The sequence below is a fragment of the Chrysochloris asiatica genome, unplaced genomic scaffold, assembly GCF_000296735.1.
Source record: "Chrysochloris asiatica unplaced genomic scaffold, ChrAsi1.0 scaffold00020, whole genome shotgun sequence".
NCBI classification, from domain to species: domain Eukaryota; kingdom Metazoa; phylum Chordata; class Mammalia; order Afrosoricida; family Chrysochloridae; genus Chrysochloris; species Chrysochloris asiatica.
In genome coordinates this window covers 2,668,501-2,686,499 of record NW_006408538.1, presented here as the reverse complement: position 1 = coordinate 2,686,499, position 17,999 = coordinate 2,668,501, and the positions used below count along the sequence as shown (strand labels likewise).

Here is a 17,999-nt window from a genome sequence, read left to right as displayed (position 1 = left end):
AAGTTTTGATTACTCAACTGTAATTGGAATATTGAACAACAGAAAAATTAAAAACCTAGCCTTGACTGATATGAGCATACTGTATGAAGTCTGATACTAATGAATAAGTTTTGAGCAGTGTAGAACAATTTTTTTTATTATGGTATAAATCTGTAGAAAGTGCTAATACACATCTCCCTTCACTAAATAATATTTATAAAATGCCTGTGAGAACTTTCGGATCTAAGAGCACTGGTCCTTGCTGACTGTTTTGGATCCTTGGGGGAATGAGTAGGAGGGATTCGGAAGGAGACCGACCCTTTGGCTTTCAGATGGCCAACTGGAAATTCTCCTGTAAGATACACAATTTCTGTTCCTTTTCACATTTGCTGTCCAGATTTCCTGAAACATCTCTGTGGATTTTTATTTTAGTAACACTTTCTACTGTGCATTGAATTTATCAACTCTGCCCGTTTTATGTATTCATTATCTTCTTGTGTGTTTAAGTGTCTGTGTGTTTCTTATCATGAGCCTTGACCTCAAGTGACCTCAAGTGACTTTACTTTGCAACATTGTAAGATAGCATTGAATGTTATCAGCAGATAGCATTGAATGTTATCAGCAAATAACTTTGTTTTTAGTTATCAAAGCACTGTTGAGGAAAGAGAATATTATCCTACCTAAATTAGTGTTGTGTCCTGTAACCAAGGGAAAAAGTCCTATTTTCTTCTTTTCTTTGACAGTGCTTTAAGGCTATAGTAATAATATGTCCACATTTAGAATGAGCTAGATGGAAATGGAACCATTGACATACTCAATTGAGAGATTTAGAACTGAAAATTAAGGTTACTAGTATTTTGTAGCATCTTGTACTTATTTGACTTAGAGAAAAGCAATGCAGATAACTGTGAGCAGCTTGCATGAGTTAGCATAAATATACTTCTATTTTTCTATTTTACGCATTTCTTTTATATGGCAGTGACATGATTATGCATACAGCAACAGGACAAATCTGAATGGTTGAACTTTTCCCCCCCAGTAATGGCAAATTCACATTTACTTCAAGGATTATTTTTCCAGTGTGTGTGTGTATGTGTGTGTGTGTGTGTGTATGTGTGCGTCCTTCAAGACTCTAGAAGTTTCTGTGAAGTGCTGGTATTAGGAGACTTAGACATTCGGTGTATTAAATGTTTAGTTAAAGAAAACTGGTATTTCTTGTATATGTGTGTGTTTTAAACAAAATAGGTTTGGTTTTGTTTTTTTTAAAGTATCAAAAACTCTTTTGTAGCATGGTATTGAATTCTGGACATATCTTATTAAAGGACTTAATGTTATTGTTAAGTGCTGTTGAGTCAGTTCTGACTGACTCATAGTGATCATATGCAGGGTTTTCGAGTAGCAGTTGATGGATTTGAACTGCTGATCTTATGGTTCATAGTCCAGTTCTGATTCTACAGTGCCACACCAGGAGTCTGTTATTAATAGAAAATGCCAAGATGGGCACTGATTCTCTTCCTTTCTCTGAATATGAACCTAAACATAGTTGTTTAAAATAGGGTGGTTATCTTAAGTTTTTCTGAGTGACCTCATATAAGTAGTTAATTTACAACTGACTTAAGTTTTTACACTTATTAGAAAAAAAAATAGTAATCTGAAGAAAAAAAAGAAGTTCTGCGTAACATCAATGCTTCTGCCAGCCCTGGGCACATCCTACAAGCATTCTTTGTTTCTCATTAATTGAGCCTTTGGTTTCATACACACATAACCCACCTGGAATAATCTTCTAATGACTCTGCCAATATCTGACAGCCTGTCACTAATAGCGATGAGGAGGATGGTGAAGATGCTGGTGATGATGATAATGGGGCGGTGACAGTTCTCAATGACTGAGCACTGATAGATGCTCCCTGCCTGTTTTATAACTATTATCTCAGATAATCTCGGTGACACTACTGCTCAGTAAAGCTACATCGCTTTCCCAAGGTTACTCCTTGTGACAATATAATATCACATTAGTTGGTAACATTTGTTGAACACTGATGTCTATTCAAGTAGGCATTTGCACTGCATGCATCATTGCATTCAGTCATTAGTGGACACAGATACTAATATTGCTCCTACTTGCAAAAGAGGGAAACAAGGCTTCAAGGTGTAGCGAAGGATTCCCAATCTCACATTAGCAGTAGTAGATGATTCCTTAGAAATTCACGACACCGCTTAGTTCATCAGCCTAATTGTACTGTACACTCAGTAACAAAATTGATTTTGCCAGTGGATAATACAACCATGCAATTTTTAGACTCAAGGTCTTCCTCTAGCAGAGAAGAAGGAATTCCTGCCCCCTCCCCAAATTGGGTAGCTAAATCCTATGAGACTTACTAATAGTACTGTAAAAACTGGTGCCAACCATCCCTCCTGGAGCACTTTAATCATGCCGAGCCGGATAATTCACTGCAATGACCACATAGAACTCAGAGATAATACAGTTATGGGATTTACTAGTGAGGTTAACAGGTTATAATTCAGAAATTAGTCAGATATGCTCAAGGCATATCCAGTCGGGATAGCCTCACCTCAGCCATGCCCACAAGCAAGTGTCTCTCTGCCTGGTCAAGCTTACAAAGCTCTTTTAGGGTTGCTGATAAATGCCTACAGGACACACCACTCCACCATAAGCTCGCAGCCTGAAAGCTTTTAGTTCTAGCTCCATGGGTGAGCAGACCTAACCCCCAATTAAATGCCTGGAGACATTCCATTGTGTAAGCAAGTGATGCCATCCAGCTTTACTTGCTCCGTGGTCTGGGATGCCCACTGCTCTTGGTTCTGCTGCTGCGGCTCCTCTGCCATCTCTCCAGTGTCACAGCTCTCTGTCCCTGGGTGGTGGAGGTTCAGTGTGCATGGATCTTTGGGTCCAACAGACATGCTCCACACCTGGCTCGTCTTTGACGATGGTGAGATATCCCCTCCTGCTTCTGAGATGGCTCATTTTAAACCAAGATGATGATAACATTTACCATTTCCCTCATTAGATTTCCAAGTGTTTATAATCATACTCAAGTTAACAGCCACTCACAAATCAATCTCAGCATCTTCCCCTACCTTCTCTTACCCAGATTCAGCAGGACAAACATGTTGTTTGGTGGGAATTACAAACTATGCCATGAAGAAACATTTAATAACTGACTACACCACAGATACATTGAGTTGATTTGTTTAGAAACAGTTTTGAAAAGTTCATTCTACCCAAAAACATGGCTCACTTGTACAAGGAGATATTCTTGTCACACCAAAACAGGAGGTAAAAGATAGTGAAAGGAAAAATGAAACATGTCTTTATTTTTGATCCTAAACTAAGAATTAACTTTCTCTACAGAATAGAAATGAATACCACTGTCTTTTTAAAAATGAAATAAATTAAAGCATTATATAAATAACATCTGTAATGTGTTGTATCCTGTCAGGAAGTTTTAAAATGTTCATAACCAACAGAAATGTTATTTATTCATTAAACAAGTACTTGCTGTACTAAATATTGTTGGGAAATTCTTGAAGTAATATACAATATATATTTATATGTGGTCAGTATAAAACAGCACTCTGAAAATCAAATAATTTTATGTAAAATTGGTCCAAAAATGCAGAAATGCTGCAAGCTAAAGATATCATCAGTAAGGAAGGTTTGGTAGACAAGGAAATTTTCTGAGTTACATAATTTCTGTACTAACTTTTGGAGTAGGGGGTAAGTACCCAAGAATGGAGAAAAGAGACAGGGGCTTTTCAGATTGTCACTTACAGTTTTAGTTGAAACCAATTTCTCTAGGAAGGGGCCATGATTTTATTGGTTCTCAGGAATAATTTATGAGAAAAATAGAATATAGAGCCCAATCTTGATTTTTTTTTTTTTTTGTTCTTCCAACTGGTTTAGTAATACTACCGCATACTACAGCTCAAGTCTGAATGTGAATAGTTTGAATTTTAATAAAGTTTGCTCTGTAAAGATTTACAGCCTTGGCAACTCTATGTAGAGTTGATATGAATTGGAATATATTGGATGGTAGTAGGTTGTTCAGATACACACCTAGAAAAATTTAGATTAAGTGAAGTGTATAGTAATCATGCCACCAATTTATACCATAATTTGGGGATGTAACCTTTAAAACAACAACTAGCAATAAAACGCAATGAAAATGATAGTATGAACTCTAATATTTACTTTAATATTCTCTCTTACAAGACTAAATGCAACAACCTGAACAAGTATGGGAAGGCAAATGAGACTAGACCCACTGTTGAATATAGGTTGGTAGACTATATATGGATTTATAGCTGCTGCAAATATATCCATGTATATGTTGTTGTTATTAAGTGCCGTTGAGCTGGTTCTGACTCATAAAAACCCTGCCTAGAGTTTCCAAGGTGGTACATCTTTGTGGGAGCAAAAATTTTCATGTATTTTCACAGAGCCTCTGGTGGGTTTGAACCACTGACGTTCCAGTTAGCAATCCAATGTGTATCCTACAACCACCAGAATTTCTTGAGTAAAAATATTCAATAACAAAATGACAAATATTATATGAGACCATTATTGTAAAGAGTCAAGAAAAGATTTTCACACTAAAAGAAACATCCTTTGAGGGCTAGCAAAGGTAGGAGTGAAAGGGGAATAAGAGGCTGTTGGTGTTGTTAAGCGCTGTTGAGAAGTTCCACCTCACAGGGTTCTTGTGTAGGGTTTTGGAGTAGCAACTAGTGGGTCTGAATCACCGACCTTGTGATTCAAACTGACCTTGCATCCAGTGTTTTAACTTCCAGTGCCACAACATGTTACTTTTGGTGACAGTGAAGGCAATATAAAACAAGAGGGAAGGAGGCAGAAGAATGATAAAAGCAGTAGATACTGGGAGAAGTGAAACAACGAAGGGAACAGAGAGAAATATAGTCTTAAACACAAACCTGCAATAGCGATGAACCACAGGTACATATATGCTTAACAGGTGTGGGAGGAAGAGTGGCAGTGTACTCACCCATATATAAAGAGTTAACAGAGTATATTTGTACATGGGTATTTATGTACCTTTACTAGCAAGCCTGGAGTCCTGGTGTGGCACTACGGGTTAATGCACTGGACTGCAAGGTAGGTTTGAACCGCAAGGTCGGTGGTTCAAACTCATCACTTGCTTCTTGGAAACCCCATACAGGGTGGCTATGAGTTGGATTCTACTTGGCAGTAATTAATGGTAACAACACTAGTGAACCATAGTGGAGCAGTGGACTGTTAATTCAAGGGCAGCAGTTTGAATCTCCCAGTGGCTCATGGGAGACAGAGGAAGCTTTCTGCTCCTGTCCTAGTGCAGTGCTGTATGAATTGGTTGCTGTCATTTTTCTGTGTGTTTTATTGTGATGTTTTTGGTTTTTCTATGTGCTGAGTTCATTTGATTTGTGGGATTTCTTTTTATTTTCTTCATTGCTGTTGCTTTATTATTTATTAATTCTTTGTAATTTTGTTTTTGATGAGAAGGTTTCTAGAAGCTCTTTTCTGAGCTTAATGTCTTCCCGAGCTTGTTTTATCTGGAAATCTACTTGACTTCACTGCCATTTGGAAGTTCTATAACTATACTATTCCCTCATTTTACTCTGTAGTTGTCTTCATTATAAATTGGTATCTCTGGTATCCTATTTTTAGTCCTGTAGGTTTGTTTTCACATTGGATTGACTCTTGGGTGCTGTAGACCTATGTAGGGTTTCTGAGGAGTTACTGCTCTTCTGGAATCTCCGTCCAAAGAATTCCCTTAATATTTATAAATTGCTAAAATTGGTCTGGTTGTTACAATTTTCTTTAGTTACTGTTTATCTGGAAATGTCCTAATGTTATCATATCATTATATTTGAGATGCAGTTTTGTTGTGTCTGGCATTTTTTGTTGTGTATGGCAACTTGGTTAGCTTTTTTTTTCTTTCAGCATTTTATGTAAGCCATCATATCATATTGCCTGCATGGTTTCTGCTGAAAATGAGAGTTTAGTCTTATTGGTATTTCTTTGTTGGTGATTTTTGGTTTTGGCTTTCAGGATTCTTGTCTTTGGTTGTTGAACATTTGTTTATTGTATGTCTTGGTTGTTTTCTTTGGGATCTATCCTGTTTGGAGTTTGTTCAGCTTCTTGAATGCTTATTTTCTTATCTTTCTTAGGAAGTTTTCTTTCAACAACTCTTCAACAATTTTCTCTGTGTTTTCCTTTGTCTCTTCTTGTTCTGGAATTCCAGTCACCCATACATTATTCTGGGAACATAGTGGATCCATAGGATAAGATTTGGACTGTGAACCACAAGGTCAGTGGTTTGAGCCATCAGCCACCTCATGTGAGAAAGATCAGGTTTTCTGTTCCCCCAATGATTTTTTTTTTTTTAAGTCTTGGAAATCCTATACAGGGTTGCTATGATTCAGAACCAACTTTATAGCAATGAACAACAACAACATAAATTATTCTGCTTGAAGGTGTCCCACCTACTTTCGACTTTCTTCATATTCTGTCCTTTTATCTAATTGTTATTCTAGCAGATTAGTATTGAGAGATTTGTCTTAAAGTTTTCTATTTTGACTTTCCATTGGTTCAAATCTACCCCTTTGCCCTTTCAATATTATCCATTTCTGAAATCTTAGTGTCATGATTTCTTTTTACAGATTTTGCATTGTTTCTAATTTTTTATTGATTTTGTCAGTGTGTTTTCCTGAATTGTTCTGAAGTTGTTTTCTGTGTTCTCCAACTTTCTCAATCTTTTTCTCATTCTGTTGAAGGTACTTAAATATCATTCTTTTGAATTATTTTTAAAGTAGTTCCAATACCTTTTCTTCATCAGAAATGTTTCCTGGCTTTGCATCTTGGTCACTTGTTTAAGCCACTCTCTTGTTTCTTTGTATGAACTGAAATTGTCTTCTGTCTTGCAGACATGTACTATCATTGTATTTTTATTTAATTGATGGTTGTGTGTCCGTGTGTTCTTAGGCACTCATCATTCGCATCCTTATAGGTATGATTAAGGAATCCTGGTGTGGCATGGTGGGTTAATGCACCAGACTGCAAAGCCCTTTGAACTGCAAGGTCGGTTAGCAGTTCAAGCTCACTAGCTGTCCTTGGAAACTCTACATAGGGTCACTATGGGCCGGAACTGACTTAACAGCACTTAACAACATCAGCAACAGGTGTGATTAGAGAATGGAAGCTTAAACACAATTCTCGATTCTCTATTTGTGCCTCTGAGCTCAGGGTGGGATTGGCTGGTTTGGGCTGCTGTCTTTTGTTTGCCCAATGGCATAGTAGCTGGTAGTGGCTCTTGTCTAGCAGCTGCAAAGGGTATGCTTGTCTGAGCTGTATGGGCATGGTTACTGTCTTCTGCCAGACAGCACAAGAAAATGCACATATACATAGCAAAAAAACAAGCAAACAACAGCAAAAAAGAAAATAATAAAGAAGAAAAAAAAAAAAACCAACAGGTACAGCAAGAAAACAGAATATAATAATGAAAAGAAGGGGAAAAAAAGGGTATTAAAATAGCAGAAAGGAAAAGTAAAAGAGAAAACACAAACAAAGAAAATATACAATTTTTAAAAACTAAGGAGAGGGAAGAAAAGAAAATAGTAAAGAAAAATCAAGAGGGAGAAAAGTAAGAAGGAAGGGGGGGAATTAGAAACATTAGAAAAGAAGAAAGAAGGAAAGCTAAGTAAGAAAAAAAGAAAGAAAGAAAAAATACTGGAAAAACAAAACAAAACAACTTAGGGCAGAGTCCAGAGAAAACTGGGCATCTCATGCCAGCCAAGGAACTCACAAAGTAGGAACAGGTGGGATGAGAAGGTGAGTTGCCTGGTCCTAGATGTTCATGTTCATGGCACCCAGTCCGAGAATAATTCATACAGGTCCTATTAGTGACTGAGTTCATGGTCTGTCTTTGTTACCACGAGAACTTTCAGGCCTAGAGGCAGGTGGGAGCCTGGCTCGTCTAGGACTGGTCAGGGACCAGCTCTGTGTACTTTACTGCTCTGTATAGTCACAGTTCATTGCCTCTAGGTACCAGGCGGTGGTGCATCTAATGCCAGATTACAATGGCATGGCTCCTAACCTCTGACAGAGTAGGTGCTGTGCTGGGTCTAGATGAGGGGTGGTAGCTGGTCACCAGGGTAGGATGGGGAATGGAGAGAATCACACCTTTCTCATCACTAGTTAGAGGTGTGTATCTGGACCACCAGGCTGCCACCCAGATCCAGCACTACTTCAAGGTAACTGTGTCAGATCAGCTGACAGTTCATCCATGAGTCTCCTTTCCCGAGGACCCTGTTCACCTTCTTCTCCAAGTCAGTGCTCAATCCAGTTCTCTATCCTTCCCTCTGAAGCTCTGAGTCCCAGGACTATCATCTGGATGTGTTTCATTTAGCCTGGCCTATCTTTGCTGTAGCAGGTCTGAGTAGTGTGCCTGGTTAGTATGTTGCCAGAAGCCTCTTCAGTTGTTGTTATTCCTCTCCTTTCACAAAAGATCACTGAGCGAACAAGTCTGCCATTTCATCTTGGCACGTATTAAATATACACATTCTACATTGTTTTTCTTTGGGGATTTTCATGGATTATGGCCATTTATTGTCATCTTACCCCATTCCCAGTTGGTACCCAGGCAGAGGGCTCTAGGAGTGGGAGATAGTGAGCTAAATGGTCTGTGGCTATGATTAGACAAGTGACTTCACAAGCATCCAGAGGCTGTGTGTTCTGTGAGAGCATTGGGTGAGTTCTAAGAGATGCAGAAGGTTTGACCACATACTGACTCAGTCATATTGGCCACTGTCTCTCCCTCCACCCTAGTACTAATATAAAGTCCTTGCTGAAAAGCCTAGAAGGAGATGGTTCATGTTATAGCACACTTAGGGAAATCAGTCTACCTGAAAGAGGGACAGACAATCCTTAGATTGTTATACAGGGTTGGTTAAGGATCAACCCATAGCAACCCAGTATAGGGTTTACAGGGAGCGGCTTCTGAGTATGAACACTGACCTTGAAGTTCAAACCCACCTTATGGTCCAGTGCTTTATCCCACAGTGCCACACAGGGGCACACAAACTGGTATCTTGACCTAGTTTCTTGGTTTCCATGAAAATAAGCCCATTATAAAGTATTCCAGATGATTTAACATGAGATTTTAAACCTTCAACATCCTAATAACCCCACTCTACTGAAGTCCTGGTGTGGCACTGTAGGTTAATGCTCCAGACTGCAAAGCCATTTGAACTGCAAGGTTGGCGGTTCAAACTCACCAGCTGGTCCTCGGATACCCTATACAGGGTCACTATGGGTCGGAAACAACTTGATGGCACTTAACAACAACAATAACAACAAACCTTTGTAGATAGAAAACACTGAGAATGAAAATACCAATAAAATCTGGATTTGCACTAAAGTGGTTTTTGAACATTATTTTTGCTTCATTTAAATGCTACTTGAATTTCTGGGTACAACTAAAAGAAAAGAATCTTCACAGTTGGAAACTAAGTATATATGCAGAGAGAAAAAGTTACATAGTTGAGCAGGGTAGTGGGTGATATGGTTCATTTTTCTTCTATTTGCCTATTTATATTGTTATATGTTTCTAACCTCATATGCATGCCAAAGCTGGACAGTGAATAAGGAAGACCATAGAAGAATTGATGCTTTTAAGTTGTGGTGAAGGAGGAGAATACTGGAAATGCCTTGGCTGCCAAAAGAACCAGCAGTTCTGGTTGGAAGAAGTGTAGCCAGAGTGCTCGTTGGAGGCCAGGAGGGCGAAACTTTGTCTCTCATACTTCAGACATATTGTCAGGAGGGACCAGTCGCTGGAGAAGGGTATCATATTTGGTAAGGTGTAGGGTTAGAGAAAAAGAGGAAGACCCCCAGCAAGATGGATTGGCCAAGTGGCAGCATCAATGGGCTCAAGCGTGGCAACGATAGTGAGGTTGGCCCAGGATCGGACAGTGTTTCGTTCTGCTGTGCATAAGATCTCTATGAGTCAGTACCGACTCGATGGCACCTAACAACAACAACAACAACAACAACAACAACAACAAATGTTTCTAAAATGAATGAATATTTTACTTTCAATGAGAAAACAATGTAACTATCATTTTAGAATGAGGAAAATGGAATCGTTATTCTAGGCTAATTCCAAGTTGTAGCAAATAAAATCTATCACAGACCTAAATTGCTAAGTGTCATAACATCCTTATTTTACACACATAAAAAAATTATAATTTGCTGCGATGATAACTTTGTATCATAAACCATATTTTATTTTTTTTGCTGAGGGCAGTGTAATTTAAAAAGAAAAAAAAAGTTTCTGTAGGGAGAAAGAACATCTTGAGAGGGATTTCATTTAGAAACGAATTGCTGAGCAATGTAATTTGGCACTCGTGTATGGGCAGCTTCTATGTTCTGGCAGAAGAAGGGTAATTGAAACTGGAATACAGTTGAGTTTTCAAAGCCAGATAGCTCATCAATAAAAAGGCCTTATCAATTTTATTTTTTTTTAATTTCATTTGGATAAGTCTTATGGATTTAATCAGATGAGGGGCTTCAGAAAGATCATGGAAAAATTCTGTTTTCTTTGAATTTGATTTTCCACAGACTTTTTAAAGCCCACTTGTATATTTGTCTTTATTAATTTGTAAAGAGTATATTTCTTTCTTATAAACAAATATCCAGACACCTGATTTGAATTATTTCTGTGTCTGTCAGACTGTTCTGTGGTATCACTCTTCATATAATGTGCTTGACATCGACTTAATCTTAATGCCATCAAGACTTCAAAACTGAAGTAAAATTACTATTTGGTTGCTCCTGAGAAAGGACCTGCAACTTGATTAATTACATAGATGAATGTGGGATCAGGTCTGGTTTAATAATTTTTAGAATTCACACTTCTTGGTTTCTAAATGGAATTTTACTGATGACTCATAACCAAGAATACTGCAAACTCCAAAAATCATAAGTAATGGCTAAGATGTCACACTGTTCTATTAAATATTTCATAGTAGCAGAACAATATTAAATTCATCCCAAACCAGAATAATTACATTTCTTTTGCTAAAACTTCTAATAATGATTCATTTATGATATTTTGAAAAGATATTTCTAGTCAAATCCACAACAGATAATTTCAAAGTAGAAACTGTACATCAATTTATCACATCACTCAATATTTGTGGGGAACCCACCATCTGTGCCAGGCACCATGGAAGGAACTGAGGGTACAGTGATAAGCAGACAGATGAGGTGCTTATGATTGCGTTGCTTAGAATTTGGGGTTGATGACAATTAAAAAACTGGATGCACAAAATACAAAAGCAAAACAAAACAACTTCCCAAATCTGTAACCCCAGAGTCAGTTCCATTTTATAGGAACCCTATAGGACAGAGAATTAATTCCCCTGGTAGTGTAGTGGTTACGAATCGGGCAGCGAACCTTAAGGCCAGCAGTTCGAAACTATCAGCCGCTCTGGGGAAAGATAAGGCGTTGTGCTCCCATAAAGATTTACAGCCTCGGAAATCCTGTCGCTATGAGTCAGAATGGGTCGGAACCGACTCGACAGCACTTAACAACAACAATAACAGTGTTTCCAAGGAATCCTGGCTAATGCACTGGACTGCAAAGTTGGTTTGACCCATAAGGTCGGCAGTTCAAGCTCACCAGCAGCTCCTTGGAACCGGCTCAACGGCACTTAATAACAACAGGGTTTCTAAGGCTATGATTTTTACAGAAGCAGACTGCCACATTTTTCTGCCACAGAGTAGCTGTTAAGTTTGAACTACTGATCTTTTGGTTAGCAACTTAGGACTTAAACCACTGTTCCACCACAATATACATACAGGTCTATGTATGTATATTCATGAGATTTAAAACATATGGACTAAAAGAAAAATGTGCTACAGAAAAGTATAACAGGAGGAGCTAATTTAGACTGGAGAGCGGGGCAAGGTTCTAGAGGAATCTTATATACTTGACAAGGACTGTGAGATGATGCTAATCAGACAAGAAATGAGAGGCATTCTTAGGGAGAAGAAATACCTATTGAAAGAAGGCCTGAATTAGAAAGACACTTAGTGTTTTTTTCTAGAACTGAACGCGTGATATTCTTTTCTTTTAAAAACAAAACAAAACAAAACTTTTTCTTGTGAAATATGGGTGGTTTACAAAGCAGAACATCAAATTTTATTTTTTAAAACAGTTTTTGGGAATGGAGTGAAGGTTTACTATGAGAAAAACTGATGAACAGATTCATATACCTTTTGTTTCATCTCATTGATTGCAATCCCCTCAGTGTGATATCCCTTGTCCCACTTCCTCCCTGGGTTTCTTGTTTCCTTCCTAGTCTTTTTTTTTCTTAACCCTTCTGAACTTTGTCCTTGGGTTAAGGCTGCCCTTTTGGTCTCAAATGGCTGATTAACCTAAGGTGTGCATACCTCACTAGTATTATTTCCCCATTTATAGACTTATCTACTGTTTGGCTGAAAATTGAGCCATGGGAATGAGCACAATTGCACCAAAGGATAAACAGTGGACTGTGAACCATAAGGTTGGTGGTTTAAGCCCACTAGCTGCTCCGTGGGAAAAAGATGAAGCTTTCTGCTCCTGCAAAAGATTTAAAGCCTCAGAAACTCAATACAGGGTCACTGCGAGTCAAAACCAACTCCATGGTACTTAACAATAATAGCAGCAATTTTACGGAAGCATACTACCACATCTGGAATCCTGGTGTAGCTCTGTGGGCTAATGTGTCAGACTGCAAAGTCATTTGAACTACAAGATCGGTAGTTCAAGCTCACCAGCTGCCCCTTGGAAACCCTATACAGGGTTGCTATGGGTCGGAATTGACTCGATGGCACTAACAACAACAACTACCACATCTATCTCCCACAGAAGCAGCTGGTGGGTTTGAACTGCTGACCTTTCAGTTAGCAGCCGAAATCTAAACCACTTTGCCACAAGGGCTCATTAATACTTGGTACTAAACCTGAAATGAAAATAAAAGGTCCTTGTAGTCTTCATTAACTCATTTGTTCATTTCTTCCTTTATCCACACATTAAGGCCTTCGAGCATTTAAGTTGTTGTGAAGTGCCAGTGAGTCAATTCTGACTTATAGCGACTCTGTATAAGGTTTCCGAGGAGCAGCTGGTGAACATGAACCGCTGACCTTGCAGTTCAAACGGCTTTGTAGTCTGGCGCATTAACCCACAGCACCACACTAGAAATTAATGGAAGACTTAGTAAGGCTTTGAGATTGGGAAGTAGAGAAGATGAAGGAAGAGGGCAGGAGGGTATAACAATAGATATGACCAAGATCTACTTTCAGATATTACATTAAGCATGCAGTTGCTATCCCAAAGGTCGGCAGTTCAAACCCACCAAGTAACTGCTTTGTAGGAGAACTGTGTGGCAGTCTGTTTCTGTAAAGATTACAGCTTCGGAACCACTACGGGGCAGTTCTACTCTGTCCTTCAAAGTTACTATGAGTTGGAGTCTACTAGACCACAATCTGTTTGGTGTATAAAATAGTAGCAAATGTGTTGGATCACAAGAGAAATAATGTTAAGAGTAATCCCTGTTGTGCCCCTGAAATACAAACAGGATACTTATGGGTAGAGATGTTAAGAGAAGGCCACTTCAAAACAGGCAGTCATAATATGGGGGACATTTGCTCGAAAACCTTTCCAAAACCCTTCTCCGAATTAACCAGACCAGAAGTACAAATGACAAACGACAACACTGGGCTTTCATGGATTCTATTTCAGCATTAATAGGGAGTGTGGTACTGTAGAATCAGTGCTGGACTACGAACCACGAGGTCAGCAGTTCAAATCCACCAGCTTCTCCTCGGAAACCCTACACGAGGTAGCTGTGGGTCTGAACTAATTCGACGGCACTTAGCATTGACAACAATGGATATCCATGGTTAGTCAAACAAAACATGCGCTATGTTTTTCTGAAATTCATTCTTCATATCCAATAATAATTTTAAAAAAATAATAAAATATACTCATATGCTATACATACTTTCCTAGGTAATGGAGACTTGTATTTTCTCCACCAGCTTTTAACATTTTTTGAAGGAGTGAAGGGAATGATTGAGTGTTTATCATTTGGTGATCCTATGTGTTTCAGCTATAGTTGGCAGTTTTCTGGAATCTCAGCAAATCCTTTTAGGCATAGGGCTGAGAAGGTAGGAAATATGGGAAGAAAGATTGTGGACTGAGATGAATGTAATTCATTATTGGGCCCTTAATATGATTCTCTCTCTCTGATTACTTAATGGTGAGTACGTCTTAAGAGAGATTAAAATAAGGAGCATTTTCCCAGAACATTTTGTTTTGTTTTATTTTAAATACACAGTACCTTTTGAGACAAATGAGGTACTCAACTTGACTAAATTATAGAATGCATTAAGGGAAGTAGAAGGGAAGGTGGTGATAAGATTAGATAAGGGAGGCTTTGAATGCCAGGTTATAGAACCTGGATTTTCTATAGCAGACAACAGAAAAGAAAGATCGTGAACTTCGAGTTTCTGACATCACCGCACTCCTAAACATATTCCAGAACAAGATAGTATACTTTCGAATTATCGAAAGAAATGCATAGATAATGGTAAGTAATCTTGTTTGTTTTACTTTAAATGTCTTTTAATATGAGGAAGTTCAGTCTATGGTTCTCCTAGATTATTTTTATAACAGAATTGCTAGGAGAGAATTTGGCTAACTAACCCCAACAGAATCAACAAAATGATAGTTCAGCCAACATTTGACATATTCAAACAAACATTTGCATCTCTCCACTGTATCTCCACTAGAATTCACTTCCTTTCCCAACTATACAGAGGAAATATTCCCTCCTGATGTTTCCCTTGATATGTAAGGTCAAATAATTAATTGTTTCTTTTCTTTTTGAGAACATATTTAACATGGACCTTCGATATCTCTCTACAGCTCATCCATCTTCCAAGACAGATTTTAATAATTTTATGACCCATAACCTTTTATTTCAAAATTGTTTTTTGTAAGAACTCAAAGGTGGGAGAGTATCTATATTAAATATTGATTTTTTTTTTTTTTAAGATCTCTCTTTGTCTTCCTCCCTTTCGTTTTCTATCCAGAAGTTGCAATAACATATTAGTAGATGGGTTAATAAGCTTTTAAAATTCTATTCTTAATTCTTTTTTTTATTTTTGATTGTTTACTTTCTCTGTCCTTGGTTATTAAAATGATATAGCTTGGGTAAAGTTTCATCTCAAAAAAATTCTATTTGTTGAGCAACTGACATTTCTTACTTTTCCTAGTCATTATAAAACATCAGATACGTGTTCTGAAAACAGTAATAAAATGATATTGACATATAATTTGAGTTTGAGATATTCTGGAGAAAGCAAGAGTCCAATCTAAAATAAAACACAATTATAAGAATATATTTAGAAAGCATATTGTCATTATTTCAAAAATGTAAGGCCACATTTTCATTGCATATTGCCACATAATAAATAATTGTTGTCATTAAGTGCTATCAAGTCAGTTCCGACTCTTAGTGATCCTGTTGTATATGGTTTCTGATGAGCAGCTGCCAAACTTGTGGTTAGCAGTCCTGTACTTATCCTATTGCACCGCACCAGGGTCCCCTAGTAAATAATAGCTACCTGTTATTGAATGTCCACCTCTGTGGGACATTTCTTTACAGAAAGTATCTTAAAACCCTCCTCTGAGATAATTGTGATTGTCCCCATTTTGTCGATTAGACGACAAACCACTGTGGGGGTCAGCGCAAAACTCGAGTTTAAACCTGAACATGTTTGACTTCTAAAGCTCTCTGAATTTGAACCACAAGTAATGACTATTGAAAGTCTTTTTAAATTTTTTTATATTTCACAGGCTTCACAAATGCACATATAGCCAGTATAATTTCTATTGGAAATCATCTGATTTTTGTCTTCTAAGAAGATGTTACTCTTTGGGTTCCCAGCGTGTTCCAGGTTAATGCTGAAAAATTAGCCATTCTTCCTGAAACTGCAACATTGAAAAAAAAAACCAAAAAAGATTTACTATTGTGTATTTGCTTTTTTGTAACACATATTAAATACAAAATATCCAGTTTTGTGCCTAGAAATAATTGGCAGTGTCCCATTAAACCATATTAAAATTAACATCTATTAATTGGATTAGAAATTCAGTGAGAATGACAGCTGCTGGAACCTTTTACAGTTACTTTGTTTCTCTACAATCCATATGGCAGAAATCACATAATGCTTCCCCCATCCCATGGAAATAAACACTTAAGATAAAAGGCTTTGACTCAATGTGCTCTGGGTATGCGCATTTGTTTCTCTTTTTCAATTTTTCTTTGAAGCTGAACTATCTTTTTTTTTTCCCTCCTTTTCACAGGTTTTCACCAGCCATTTTTTTGTATTTGACTAGCATCGTCCCATCATTATGGCTTCTTGAAATGCATCATGAGACCCAGGTATTTACTTTTGGAAAATTGGAAACTCATTTCACCGTATCATCAGTTTTGTGTCAGAAATGCACTTTTTCCTTAGAACTGGAATGATCAAGAATTGAATAAGTATGAAAGAGGCCATCAACAAAAGCAAGTGGATCCATGATCTGTCAAAACTAGTAAAAATACTGCATTTGTTTAAGACTTAAGATTGCATGGCTATTTACCATCTTGTGTTGAAAGCCGTGTTCTCAGGCCCTCCCTCACATGCTACAGTTTATATGGGGGTGTGAATATTTGTTTCCATGTTGTGCTCACAATGGGGAGGGTTTACTAATCTTGTATTTTGTAAAATGGTATTGTTATCAATGAAAACAAGAAGAAATCATCATCCATAGTCTGATATATAATTAGAAAAACATTGGAGGAGCCATTTTAAGGAGTCTGCCTTAAAATATAGGCTGGTCAGAGTACAGAAGATTTATTTGGTGGCAGAAGAGTTTCCAGGATCCATTTTGTTGCTGTCCTTTAGGTCCAGTGCAATGTCCCCCAGTGCCACATCAGGACTCCAGGATCCATTTTAATGAATGGGATCTCTTTAGAACCCTGGAACCAAGGCTCAAGGATAGAAACGACTGGATACATCATTGGGAAACATGGGCTATATGTATAAGACTTAAAAAGAAAACCATGGCTTCCAATAAAAAGTCTAAATTCAAAGTATTTCTAGGTGTTGATTTTCACGTGAGCTGCTTCATTACAGGAGCAGCTTACAGGGGCAGCAGATTCTAGGTCAGAGTCTTTTATTATTATTAATGTTTTTGTACAATGAGGAGGCCAGTTAGTAATAAGTCCATCAGACTGAGTCAGGACTTTATTGCAGAAGAACTGTAGTTGTGATAACATTTTTGATACTTCGTTGATAAAATGCTTTTAGTCAAGATCTGTGAGAATCTGACCATATGCAAATTTCTTTGCTACAATTAGCTAGTTTACAGTAAGGTAGCTCTGGTAGCGTAGTGGTTACAAATCAGGCTGCAAACCGCAAGGTCAGTAGTTTGAAACTACCAGCTGCTCCGCAGGAGAAAAATGAGGCTTTCTGCTCCTGTAAAGATTTACAGCCTCGGAAACCCTGTTCAGGGTCGCTATGGGTTGGAACCAACTCGATGGCACTTAACAACAACAACATATGTATTTTAGATGTTAAAAATACTTTGAAAATGCTTGCTCCAAATTTTTGGCACACGAGAACTTTTGAAGGAGTTCCACAAGCATGTATCAGTAATGGAGAAAAAAGGAAACCATTTATCTTCCTTGTATCGCCTGTTTATAATATTGTAGACTATTTGGATGACTATCCGCTCCGCGGGAGAAAGAAGAGGCTTTCTACTCCCGTAAGGATTTACACCCTCGGAAACCCTGTACAGGGTCGCTATGGGTCGGAACCGACTCGATTGCACTTAACAACAACAACTAGCCACAAAGTCAACAGTTGAAACCCACCAGTCACTCTTGGAATCCCTATACAGTGTGGTTAT

At 37.9% G+C, this 17,999-nt stretch overlaps 1 protein-coding gene across 1 annotated transcript in view; it reads left to right on the top strand.

The window, feature by feature from the left end:
- Positions 1-17,999, top strand: part of TMEM26 (transmembrane protein 26) — a 59,269-nt gene that overhangs the window by 15,393 nt on the left and 25,877 nt on the right. The window contains exon 2 of the mRNA XM_006835800.1: positions 16,407-16,485. Within this exon, the coding sequence (XP_006835863.1) occupies positions 16,407-16,485 (79 nt within the window). The remainder of the gene's footprint in view (positions 1-16,406; positions 16,486-17,999) is intronic.